The sequence below is a fragment of the Microcaecilia unicolor genome, chromosome 3 (assembly GCF_901765095.1).
Source record: "Microcaecilia unicolor chromosome 3, aMicUni1.1, whole genome shotgun sequence".
Classification (NCBI taxonomy): Eukaryota; Metazoa; Chordata; class Amphibia; order Gymnophiona; family Siphonopidae; genus Microcaecilia; species Microcaecilia unicolor.
In genome coordinates, this window is record NC_044033.1 from 322,065,253 (window position 1) to 322,079,128 (window position 13,876).

The following is a 13,876-nucleotide window of genomic DNA, read 5'->3' on the forward strand; positions in this document are numbered from 1 at the left end:
TTCCTGTTTCTGCGAAGGCAGGACGGACACTGTGTGAAGAAAGGGAAGGGAGAACTTGAAGCTGGCGAGCTTGCAGTGCCTTCACGTCGCTCGCTGCTACTGAAAGAAAAAGGACAGGTTCAACACACTAGTGTGCGCGGGGGGGGGGGGGGGGAATGGAGAGGACTCAGAGGGCTGTTGGGGAGCTGAGGGAGGGCAGGGAGAATTGCTGGCCATGGATGGGATGGGAGGGCAGGGGGAGGGAGTGGGAGAGAACAGATCGCTGGACATGGAGAGTAGGGCGGGGGGAGAGAACAGATCGCTGGAGGGGAGAGAGGAAATTGCTGGACATCAGGACATGGATGGATGGATGGAGGGGAGAGAGGAAATTGCTGGACATGGATGAGGAGAGAGGAGGGCAGGGGGAGAGAACATAAGGACACAGGAGGATGGTGAGTGAAAAAATATCAAATGGAAAGAAGACACTGCATAAAACAGAAGACACTGGGACCAAAGCAAATAGAAAAACTAAATAATCAGACAACAAAGGTAGAAAACATTTTTTAATTCAGAATTTATTAATTTGAATATGTCAGCTTTTGGAAATGTGCATCTGTGATATTTTGCATGTAAGTTTCAATTTTTCTAGTATCGCTGCATGCTGAGTCTGACTTCTTGAGGTAACTTTCCAGTTCAGAAATTTGCCTTCATATCTGTTGTGTCATGTGTTTTTCATGTGTGATCAAGGTGCAGTATTCTGCTAGCATGTAGTATTTGCAGCCTTTATTGTTTTGTTTTTGTTTCACTAGGTTGTGTACTGGTGTTTTAGAGCCCGGTGTAATTATAGTGCTGCCTTTCCACGCATAAGGTTGTAGCTCGTCTTGTCCTTGGAATTAGTGCTGTTATGGTTTGGTAAGGTTATGAGTGTGTTTTTGCACAAGTTTGTGTATAGTGTTTTGCAGTGGAGAGATTGTGTGTTGGCCTTACTGAGGTGGCACCAAAACATTAGAAAGGGTGTAGAGCCTAAATCATGACACACTACCTCTTGAAGGATCTATATATGTACATAAGTACATAAGTAATTCCATACTGGGAAAAGACCAAGGGTCCATCGAGCCCAGCATACTGTCCACGACAGCGGCCAATCCAGGCCAAGGGCACCTGGCAAGCTTCCCAAACGTACAAACATTCTATACATGTTATTCCTGGAATTGTGGATTTTTCCCAAGTCCATTTAGTAGTGGTTTATGGACTTGTCCTTTAGGAAACCGTCCAACCCCTTTTTAAACTCTGCTAAGCTAACCGCCTTCACCACTTTCTCCGGCAACGAATTCCAGAGTTTAATTATACATTGGGTGAAGAAAAATTTTCTGTTTTAAATTTACTACACTGTAGTTTCATCGCATGCCCCCTAGTCCTAGTATTTTTGGAAAGCGTGAACAGACGCTTCACATCCACCTGTTCCACTCCACTCATTATTTTATATACCTCTTTCATGTCTCCCCTCAGCCGTCTCTTCTCCAAGCTGAATAGCCCTAGCCTCCTTAATCTTTCTTCATAGGGAAGTCGTCCCATCCCCGCTATCATTTTAGTCGCCCTTCTCTGCACCTTTTCCAATTCTACTATATCTTTCTTGAGATGCTTGAGCAGGGACTGTCTTTCTTCTATGTTTGTGCAGCGCTGTGTACGCCTTGTAGCGCTATAGAAATGCTAAATAGTAGTAGTAGTAGATGCGGCGACCAGAATTGAACACAATACTCAAGGTGCGGTCGCACCATGGAGTGATACAACGGCATTATAACATCCTCACACCTGTTTTCCATACCTTTCCTAATAATACCCAACATTCTATTCGCTTTCCTAGCCGCAGCAGCACACTGAGCAGAAGGTTTCAGTGTATTATCGACGACGACACCCAGGTCATTAATAAAAGGAGTTCATTGTGAACACTATCCACCCTAAAAAGGTGTTTTGTGGCTCTACATGAGAATTGTGATATGATCCCTTGTTTCATATTGTTGACGGTCTGCATTTTCCGTATGGGCGGTATATTGGTGTATTAGGGTCTGCCCAGTGTAATATTTATGGTACAGTAAGGTTCTGAGTGTGTTTTTGCACAAATTTGTGCATAGTGTTTTGCAGTTGAGCGACTGTGGTTAGTATATGCTTTGAGCAACCACTTTATTCTTTGACATATAATACATATCTAATATCTAAAATTCTTTGACATATGATACATATCTAATATCTAAATTTAATTAAAGGTATTGTCAATGGGGTGGAGCTAGGTGGGGCGGGGCTAGGATGGGGCCCCACCAAATTGGTCTGCACAGGGCCCCGCACATGCTAAGACCGGCCCTGCTGCCAACCCGGCTCCTTACAGGGTTCCCTCTGTGCTGGGAAAAGGCAGGTGATTTGTGGTATTGGTTTGATGTGCAAAGGCCATCCATGAAGATTTGTTCTGAACTGTTGTGCTATATTGGAAGTGTGCTGAACTCTTACTAAACCCTTCTGAAGGAGGGGGAAGGGAAAGCTAATGCCCTAATAGAAGACCTGAGGTCTTGAGGAGCTGAGCGTTTGCTGAGGGATTTTGGGACCGGGACTGTACCTTTTTTTTTTTTAAGATTATCTTATGAGGACTGTACCTTTTTCTTTTGAAGACTATATTAAGAGGGCTGTACCTTTTGTTATGAAGAATTAATTATGATTTTTGGTATGAAATTACCTTGACAATAAAATACTTTGGCCCTGAGTCCCCGTAGCAGCAGTATTCTGTTCAGGAACCCTGGGAGTCCCGCAGGCTTGCCGGCTCCACCCAAGAGGAAGTGGACCCCCCTTTACACTTTTCTATATCTTTTTTTAGATGCGGTGACCAGAATTGCACACGGTATTTGAGCTGTGGTTGCACTATAGAGCGATACAAAGGCATTATAATGTCCTCATTTTTGTTTTCCATTCCTTTCCTAATAATACCTATTTGCTTTCTTCGCCACCTCTACACACTGAGCAGAGGGTTTCAACGATTCATCAACAATGACACCTAGATCCCTTTCCTGGTCTGTGACCCCTAATGTGGAGCCTTGCATTATTGTAACCACTGGTGTAGCCAAGGGTGGGCCCGGGAGGGCCTAGGCCCACCCAGTAGCAGCATACCTATGATGTGTCTGGCAGGGATTCCCAAGCTCCACCAGCTGAAAACTCCCCAACAACTGTCCCTCCTGCATACTTGTAAATTGCAGATCTTCACCTGCAGCAAGCAGCGACTGATATACACTGCTCGCACCGGCCCCACAGCCTTCCCTCAGACATATTCCCCCCTATGCGGAAACAGGAAGATGCATCAGTGGGAAGGTTGTGGGGCCAACATACACAGTGTGTATTAGTTGCTGCTTGCTGCCGGTGAAAATCTGCTATTTAAAAGGTATGCGGGAGAGGGGGGATGTTTGAGAGACCATATGGCATGCAGGTGAGAGAAGAGACCAAATTACCTGTGGGACAGGGCGGGGTTCTTCTGCCTACCCATCTTGGGCCCAGGCCCACCCAAAATTGGGTGTCTGGCTAAGCCCCTGATTGTAACTATAGTTTGGATTCCTCTTTCTCACATGTATCACTTTGCACTTGCTCACATTAAGCGTTATCTGCTATTTGGATGTCAAGTCTCCCAGCCTTGTAAGGTCCTCTTGTAATTTTTCACAGTCCTCTTATGATTTAACAACTTCGAATAACTTTGTGTCATCAGCAAATTTAGGGTTTCTTTTATGAATGCCCATCCCTATTATTTCTCTCTTCACTTTTTGTGTCCTTCTCCCTCATCTTCCTTTGAGGCAGCTTGGGCAAAGAAATCATATTAATTTTAACTTTTCAGTCCTGTAAAGTGGAGGAATGCCATCTGGTTTTAATTTACTCAAATGTCTAACTTTTGCTAGACTAAGAGGTTAGAAAGGTCAGAGAGAAGTAATTATTTACCACATCTGGATACCATTATGAGCAAGGCATATTGCAGTTTTAAAAGTAGGCTGAATGCTGTTTAAATAATTCTAGATATTCTTGATGAGTTAGGATTTGTCTTATAAGGAATTCTGATTTCTGCTTATTTTAGAATATGTTTTATTCTGTGTAATTAATAAGTTCTATTTCTATGTAGAATATCTTTTCAATTCAGTGTTACATCTTTGACTGACTTTTCAAGTGGAGCTTTGTCTGCAGTTTTAAGAGGTCATCATCTGGTTTGAATTATCCACAGTCCTAGCGAGTTCTGTGTAGGAAGCTAATAGGTGAAAGAGGTCAGGGAAAGTCTTGATTAATTATAGCTAAGTGAAGGACTGGTATTCTGAAAGTAATAATAAATGTAGGACTGGCCCCTTAGCCCCTCAATGAACCTAAGTTATGAAGTTAGCTGGGAATTTAATCATAATAAAATGCAAGAGATAGGTGCCACAATGTCTAGTGTGAGAGGCCCCAGGTCATAGGTCAGTTTAGGAAATATCAAACCTATGTAACTGATATTTTGGAGTAAATGTAAGTAATAATTAGTTCAAGGCAGGGTAATCAATCTATTCTTTACCATCTGGTGAGAAAGGGGGGCTAGAGAGGTGTAGGACCCTATATAACTGAGAGCAGAAGCAGCTTACGTTAGAAGAGAGACAACAGAAGAAGAGAAGAAGAAGAGGAGAGAGACAACAGAAGAAGAGAAGGAGCTGAGACAGAAGCCATAAGATCCAGAGAGCTGAGAAAGAGAAGAAGAGACCTAGTGCTGATGTCCTACTTTGTTTGCTGGCAAATAAAGAAGATTTCTCTCTCATTCTGGTGTGTGGTGTTTGACTCCTGAAGTACCACAGATTCTGCTAACAATAGTGGTAATTCCTGCAACACCTTAATATTGGAAGAAAGCCTACACTTTAAGCAAACCTCTCAGTGACGAAAACTTAGAAATATTTTTTCCTAAAGACACACAACGCTGTTTCTGTTATCTTTTAAAATAAAATATAACATTTAAAGGAACAACTGATGAAATACTTACTTCACCATCAATGGAATTAGAGGCATTTCTTCAGAGATAGGAAAAACCCCAGTGTCTGCATAGTTGGAAGTGAAATGGATTCCTGCAACAGATGCAACCTTATTTCCAGGAAATAACAATATATCTTTTGCTGACTTATTCTCCTGGGCCCACCACCAGGCCTGACCAGCTATAAGCAGCCCCCCTCCTCTCTTCATGAACATCACCAGCTCCTCTGCCTGATTATCATTATAGGCATCCATACAGTACACTCCAAATGTATCCAAGAACTTAGCATTTGACTGTGTGCGGGTGCCGTTACTGGAAAGAGTCTTCTCCAAGAACTTAAACCTCACTTGGACACCTACCAAGGCCTCTGGAGAGGGTTTTAGCCAGACAATAGCATTCTGAAGAAACAAGGAAAACTTGGGGCTGTTCAGGTATCCCTCATGCGAGATCACTACTATTCGCCCTTTTCCATATTGAGAAGCAGAGATCAGAACTTGATTTCTGTGGTTCACCAGCACTGGGAAGGATTTATCTCCAGTCAGCAACAAGTCACATGGAACACAATTTCCAGTGAAATCCAGTTCATTAATACCGTTGACCAAACTTTTATATGCATCCAAGGATCTCATTTTGCTTCTGTGGAAAAAAGGAAATACAATTGTCATACTCTTCATAACTCATTAGTTGTAATTCAGACCACATATTTATGGAAAAACTGTCACAAAAAAGTAAAACCAAACAACAAAATACATGTTAACAATTTAAATACATTTACACACATAAAACATGAAAGTGAATCCATATGAGAGCGTATTGAAGTGCAGGCATTACAAAGTTATCTGCAAGGAGTTTTTCGACATCTTCATTGGGTAAAATTTGTGGTTTCTTGGAAAAAAGATTCCATGCTACCTAACCCCTGGATAAATACTGGCTTTCCCCAGGTCTACCTTAATAACAGTTTATGGACTTTGCCTTCAGAAATTTGTTCAAACATTTTTTAAACAGCTACATTGACTGCTTTTACAACTTGCTCCAGCAATGATTTCTAGAGCTTAACTATATGTTGAATGAAAATTTTCTCCTATTTGTTTTAAATGTGTTATAGGGGCTCATTTTCAAAGCACTTAGCCTCCCAAAGTTCCATAGAAACCTATGGAACTTAGCCTCCCAAAGTGCTTTGAAAATATGCCTGTATGTATCTTTATGGAGTGCCCCCTAGTCTTTGTACTTTTTGAAAAAGTAAACAATCAATTTTCGTTACTCATTTCACTCCAATCGGGATTTTTATAGACTCCCATCATATCTCCCTTCACCCATCTCTTCTCCAAGCTGAAAAGGCTGAACTTCTTTAGCCTTTACTCATATGACAGTTGTTCCTTACCCTTTACCATTTTGGTTGCCCATCTCTGTATCCAGTTCCACGATATATTTTTTGAGATGCAACAACCAGAATTGCACACAGTATTCAAGGTGCAATCTCACCATGGGGAATTACAGAGATATTATGATATTCTTTCTTTTATTCTCTATAACTTTCCAAGAATTCCTAACATTCCATTTGCTTTTTTGGCCACCACCACACCCTAAGCAGAACATTTCAATGTACTATCCATGTCCTCAGTAGTGGCTCCTAATGTGAAACCTAGCATCATATAGTATAATTTGATTTATTCTTCCAAGCCATCAGCACAGAAAATGTAAGTAAATAAATAAATAAAAGCATACATATAACATAGTAACATAGTAGATGACAGCAGAAAAAGACCTGCACGGTCCATCCAGTCTGCCCAACAAGATAACTCATATGTGCTAATTTTTGTGTATACCCTACTTTGATTTGTACCTGTGTTCTTCAGGGCACAGACCGTATAAGTCTGCCCAGCACTATCCCCGCCTCCCAACCACCAGCCCCGCCTCAGACCGTATAAGTCTGCCCAGCACTATCCCCGCCTCCCAACCACCAGCCCCGCCTCCCACCACCGGCTCTGGCACAGACCGTATAAGTCTGCCCAGCACTATCCCTGCCTCCCATCACCGGCTCTGGCATCATGTGAATCATATAAACAGGCATCATGTGACTAGCTGGCTTACACAAGCTTACCCTTTCTTTTCATTGGCTTCTCCTTGCTCCACTCCAAGTCCTCACTTGTCCTTGTCATGTGACCCGGACGGAATGGCAATGAACTCAAGAATCAGTCTCTAGCCCAGATGCATTAACTCCAAGGAAAAAGCCCCTCCCTTACCAATCCCCGGCTGCTGTTTAACGATCGGGAAAAAAACAGGCATGCATGAAGAAAACTGATTGCAAATGAGCTGCTCGCTGTTAGCTCATTTACATGTGATTTCTTTCCTGGGGGGAGAAAGCCAGTCAGTCAGCTGAGCATGCGCAGAGCAGCCAAGCGTTAAGCGTGGCTGCTCTGCGCATGCCAAAGATGGCTTCATACACGCAGACAAGCTGCACGTATAACAGATGTCTACAGTCTACATTAAATTGCCACAGAAGTGTTATGCTTCTTGCATTTAAAAAAAAAAAAAAAGAGACGTGCCTGCCAATCACAGCGCATTTAGCTGTCACTGGTGTCAGCTAAATGTGCTGTGATTGGCTGAGACAGACCTGGGCCTCCCTCGGATCTTTGCTATCTACCTCTGCGTAAAGGGGAAACTTCTTTCTCTTTCCAGGGTCCTGCTCTCTCTCCCTCTGCTGCACAATGCCAAAGACGGCTTCATACATGCAGACAAGCTATGTGTATAACAGGGGTGTAGCCAGATCTTGCGGCGGAAGGGGGCCAGAGCCCGAGGTGAGGGGGCACAGTTTGGCCTGCTGCCCCACCGCCACCACAATTTAATACTTTGGCTGGCAGAGGTCCCCAACCCCCACCAGCTGAAGCCTTCATCCAGCCCCGGTCTCGGTTCTGCCACGTTGCCTGCCTTGCTTGTTCTTCCTCTCACGTCCTGGATGCTCTTTTTAGTGAAACCAGGGGGTCATAAGAAATTTGGGGGAGGGGCAAGACCCTGTGACCCCACGTAGCTACACTGCTGATGTATAATAACCGTCTACAACCTCCAATAAATTGCCACAGAAGTGCCCGTTATGCTTCTTGCACGAGCAACAGCTCACTGTAGCCCCAGTCAGGCATTAACAAGAGATGCAGACCTCCCGTTAGTAGCGCTCTAGAAATGTTAAGTAGTAGTAGTAGTAGTTTTCCATGGTAAAGGTAGGTACTGCTTTTGTGCATGGGTCGGAAAACGGCTGTGCACTGCCTTGTATGCCCATTATAATACTAATTAGCTCATTTGCATTCCGTTTTCATTAGCTGCTATTGTGACAGGAAAATGGCTCGGAGAACCCTTTTGTGCCATTAATAAGACGGGAAAGATGTACCTCATTCACACCATACAAACAAGGAATCAAACATACAAATTATGGAAAGCAGGAAGGATATAACCGGGAGGAGGGGAGGGGAGGGAAAAGGGGAAAGGGAAGAAAGAAAGAAAGAAAGAAAGAAAGAAAGAAAGAAAGAAAGAAAGAAAGAAAGATCAGCCTTGGAGGGGAAAAGATAGGGAATGAATCTAGGGGAAATCTGGGGTCTGGATGAGTAAATGAGCTAGGGGTGAGCGCAGGAGAATGAGCTTTTGTGGATAAGAGTGGACGTCTGGGAAATTGAGCCTGAAGAAGAGGAAGACAAAGGGAATGAAAAGACCAAAATGAAATGTGCTTGGTGGCGAGACAGAGAGAAAGAGAAGCTAGGAAGGAATTGCTGAGTGTTTGAGCCTGGGAGTGAGAGTGGATGAGTGGCTGAATCTGGGTGTGCAGGATCATGAGCCTTTGATTGGAGGGTAAGGGATGGAATATAAAGAAAAGAAAGGGGTTAAAAAGAGGTTGAGAGTAAAGAAAAGAGAGAAAAGAAAGGAGAAAGGAGCAAAGAAGGTTCAGAGCAGAGGGAAGGGGGAGATGGAAAGAGAAGAAGGGGTTGAAAAAGGGTGGCTCAAGCAACACACCTTCTCAAAAACACCACAGCCATTCATTCAACCCCATGCAGTCACACACATATACACACCAAATCCACTCAAACACTCATCCCTATGCACTCACTTCACACAGTACATGTATAAGTACATAAGTAATGCCATACTGGGAAAAGACCAAGGGTCCATCAAGCCCAGCATACTGTCCACGACAGCGGCCAATCCAGGCCAAGGGCACCTGGCAAGCTTCCCAAATGTACAAACATTCTATACATGTTATTCCTGGAATTGTGGATTTTTCCCAAGTCCATTTAGTAGTGGTTTATGGACTTGTCTTTTAGGAAACCGTCTAACCCCTTTTTAAACTCTGCTAAGCTAACCGCCTTCACCACTTTCTCCAGCAACAAATTCCAGAGTTTAATTATACGTTGGGTGAAGGAAAATTTTCTCCGATTTGTTTTAAATTTACTACACTGTAGTTTCATCGCATGCCCCCTAGTCCTAGTATTTTTGGAAAGCGTGAACAGACGCTTCACCTCCACCTGTTCCACTCCACTCATTATTTTATATGCCTCTATCATGTCTCCCCTCAGCCGTCTCTTCTCCAAGCTGAATAGCCCTAGCCTCCTTAATCTTTCTTCATAGGGAAGTCGTCCCATCCCCACCTACATACTTGGTACACATCCCCCACTCACTCACAAAAGGCATACAGCATCCAGTCTCACACCCACCCACATCTCTCTCTCTCTCTCTCTCAAAGATGTCCAGCACAATGACTGGCAGGAACCTAAACTAATACCCCAAGCATTCACCAGGAGGCAGTAGCGTAACCACAGGTGGGCCTGGTTGGGCCAGGGCCCACCCACTTTGGGCTCAGGCCCACCCAACAGTACAACACGTTTAGTTATAGCTGGTGGGGATCCCAAGCTCCACCAGCTGAACACCTCCCCCTGGTGGTAATGAAAATGTGACTCTCCATGATACCTGCACCTGCTGTTTTCAGCACATCCCTGCTGCAGACTGCCAAGGTGGAAAGAAGCATTTTCCCGCCAGCTGAGATATTTTTTTGGGTGGGGGGAGGGGGGTAGAACACTTGGTGCCCACCTACTTCTTACCTAGGCCCACCCAAAATCTGTTGTCTGGCTACGCCCCTGCCAGGAGGAGACTCAGCTCTTAGTTCCAACTGTTCTTTAATGCAAACAAAACAAACAACATGAAAATGCATTAGAATCAAGAGTGCTACCACAAGCAGGAAAGTCTGTCTGTTGTTTCAGTTCAACCCTTCAGACCACAAAGAGCTGTGAGCTTAGTTACTGAAAAAAATGCTGATGAATGTGTTCTTTAGAATGAGGTACAGTACAGGATGGCATGCAATATATGTAGTAAAAAGGCAATGCAAGTTCAGGGGTTAAAGAAAGCAAGCCAGGAGCAGCTCTTCTCCTTGAACAAGATGGGAGGGACTTCTTACCCAGTAGGCATGGAGGCAGAACCCTGAGCCAATAACCAAGACCATATGACTGAGGGCGCAGAGGTTACACCATAAGCGTGAAACTACAAACGCACCAGGAAATAAGACAACTGGTAGTTCAAAGTACAACTGGACAGCAAATGTAAACAGTATAGCATGCACACAAAGTGGTGGCAGAACACTCCCCCTATCTGGTATCAGTAGATTCCTCTACTATAACTCTATAAACCATCAAACATATTAACATGAAAAGTCAATGGCTCTCCATTGTCTGAAGGATTATTTCTTCATTTCCAGGCTCTCTTTCATCCTGAGAATGTCTTCTTCATCATTTCAAAGGCGCAAAACAAAAGACAAACAACACAACACTGGACAACACAAAGATAGAAAGAGAGAGACTGAGTCTTCTGGAGAAGACAAAAATCAACAGAGTTCATGTCTGTTCATGAGGAGCACTGCTTCAGTCTGACTGGTCTTTGGGGCCTTTCCTCTGCCGCATCCCGCCCCTCCGATGCAATGAGCAGAACGTGGCAGAGGAAAGGATCCGCAGGTTGGCTAAAGTCAAGCTGTGTGGAGTGCTGCCGCTGCTGACAACCTAAGGCTAGCTGGAGGAGTAGAGAGAGTGAGAATTGCCAGAAAATGGGATCCCAGGGCAAGCAATGGCTTTCCCCATGTCTATCTGCCAGTCACTGGTGACCTGGATTGGACACTGTTGGAAGCAGGCTACTGGGTTAGATGGACCATTGGTCAGACCCAGTATAGCTTTTCTTATGTTCTCATGTTTATGTATATAGGAGTATTACTAAATAGTTTATGCTTATTAGGCCTCAGACTAAAAAAGGAGGCACATTACAACCACAGAGCAGTGAATAATAACTAAAAAGTAATCGACACAACAAATAAGTTATCATAAACAATAACACCTTACAGTACTTACTTTGACAAACTGGCATAATAAGGCTACATAACATGACTAGTCAAATTCAGGTCCAACACAAAATATATTGTAGAAAGCTAAAAAATAAATGTGTTCAGCATCAATTTAAAACAATCCGTACAGACTAAACCCATCCTCTGCCCTACTAATTTTACTTATAAAAATAGATTAAAACCAGAAAAGGTTCCTTACAATCAGGCAAGATTTGTGTGTTGTGGCTACTAAAATACATTTAAGAGAACTCTCCTCCCTGCCCAATTAAGTAGGAAGTGAAGTTTAGGTTCTATGCTTGAGAAAGTACATAAAATGGTCCATTAGATGCTAACATTTTTATTAAAGAAATATTATTAAACTAATACGTAATAACAATGAGGTCCCTTGTAATGTGAGGCCCTAAGCTGTAGCTAATCTAATTTACAGGTGAATCCTGCCCTGCCCTGTTTACAATGAATGAGAAAATAGCTCCCGCCTCAATCCACCGTTTCAGCAGCAGTAAAGCAGTAGGAATCATATTCCTCCCGTAGACAATCAGGCGATATACAGTGAAAAAAAAACTAGTAAGAAGCCAGAACATGTTTAAATAATTATTGCCACTTAACAACACCATAAGAAGAAAAATCGTCTTTTAAAATTTACCTCTACATGAAGAGAGCAGCTCTCCGGACTCAATACCTGTTTTTACCTTTTACTTTCGTTTTCTAATGTTTTCCCGGCAGCACAGCAGTGAATCATCAGGAACTGGAAACCCCCTAGAAAATGCTGCATTTAGAAGAAGGAAGTGCTGTTGGAGTTGTTAGCTATTAATAAACGTGACCCTCTGAGTTGGTTAAGCTGCTCTCTTCATTTCTCATTTGGATGTAATTTTAAAGATTTTTTCTTTCCTATGATGTGTTTGTGGGGGGGGGGGGGGGGGGTTACTTGAAGTTTTATTGAACAGTGAAAACATAACACATAATGTCTTTCGTTACAATGCAAGAGTTATATTTTTAACATCCAAATTTTTTGTTAACTCTCAATGCCCCCACCTCTCTCCCGTACCTAGACTAAATAATTCTGGAACATACCCAACCAAGCTTTCTCAGAAGAGTCAGATCTATTTACTTACAAGCAACTATCTTGTCTATTCGTTCTACATAACGTAGTCTTTGGTGCCATCTAGCGGTTAAAAGAAGATGATTAATTCTCCAGTTAGAAGCTATTACAGATCTTGCAAGTAGATCATAGGTTCCCAGTACCCGAAGGGATACCCGAGACATCGGTAGGGGGTATACAGCACCCAGGCATAGGTGCTAACTGTTCAAAATTATTGGGGGTGCTAAGCCCAATGGAAATAACCCCTCTCTGGACACTTACAAGGTATTTTCTCAATATTGGCGGTGCTCAAGCACCCACAGCACCCACAGAGTCGGCTCCTATGCACCCAGGGCCCAACCATTGCCTTCTCATCCCTGCAACCACTTTCTCACCTGCCAGACCATAGCAAGAAGACGTGGAAACGGTGCTCTTCCCTTCCCTGCTGCCTCCTCAACGCTGTTGCTACAAGCAAACTGAAACTAGGTGTGGGGCCATGGCCACCATGGCCTTGTGAGTTGCCAGATGGCGAAAATTTTTCCAGCCCAAAAGTAGCACCAAAATAGCCCAATAGTAGTATAAATACAGTGCAATTCGCTTAAGTGCAAGGGTCTAGGACCAAAGAAATACATGCAGTTAACCGGAGCGTGCACTTCTGTTGTGACCCAAAGAAGCTTGACATCTGATAAACATATGTACAGTACTGTTTATTATATGTACAGTATACAGTCTCCGTTAACTGACATTAGGCTTACTTGAAGTAATCAGTCATATTCCACTGTACACTCTTGTGTCTGTGAGTTCCATAGACTACGTCTGCCAGATGGTAAAAACTGTCATAGAACTGACATTCAATGGCCTCCAGATAGGCCCGCACGGTGTTGAGACTCTCCAGCGCTCTTGCAAAAGTGACAGGAGGTTGTTGAATTTCGTCAGCATGTGCCTCGCTGCTCATTTCATCATCTGTTTCATCATCAGCCGTGTAGGCGCATATCTCGACATCAGTGCTATCGTCAGCTGTTTGTAGATCGTAATCAACAGCTATGTAGTGATGAAACTCCTCTTCAGTAACACCGGCTGGGATGTCAATAGCCTGTTCATTTGACAGGTTTGCAACAGCTGCATCTGTTTCGTCCCTATTTTCATGTCATCTGCAAAAAGGCACACCTTTCCTTCCAACCCTTCAGCAATATCTCCCACAAATATATTAAACAGAATAGGCCCCAGCACCAACCCCCTGAGGAACTCCACTGCTCACCTTCCTTTCCTCCGAGCGGATTCCATTTCCCACCACCCTCTGCCACCTGTTGGTCGACCAGTTTCTTATCCAGTTCAGCACTTTCGGTCCTAAGTTCAACCTTTCAGCTTATTCACGAGTCTTCTGTGGGGGATCGTATCAAAGACTTTGCTGAAGTCCAAGTAGATTACATCTAGCGCACATCCCTCA

General features: G+C 43.5%; 1 protein-coding gene across 1 annotated transcript in view; it reads right to left on the minus strand.

The window, feature by feature from the left end:
* The window catches only part of LOC115466835 (TRPM8 channel-associated factor homolog), a 41,888-nt gene extending 29,842 nt beyond the window's left edge, over positions 1-12,046 (minus strand). Inside the window, exons 1-2 of the mRNA XM_030198381.1 lie at positions 11,995-12,046; positions 5,000-5,623 (exon numbers count right to left, since the gene is read on the minus strand). Of these exons, the coding sequence (XP_030054241.1) occupies positions 5,000-5,616 (617 nt within the window). The 5' untranslated portion in view covers positions 5,617-5,623; positions 11,995-12,046. The remainder of the gene's footprint in view (positions 1-4,999; positions 5,624-11,994) is intronic.
* Between the last annotated feature and the right edge of the window lie 1,830 nt (positions 12,047-13,876).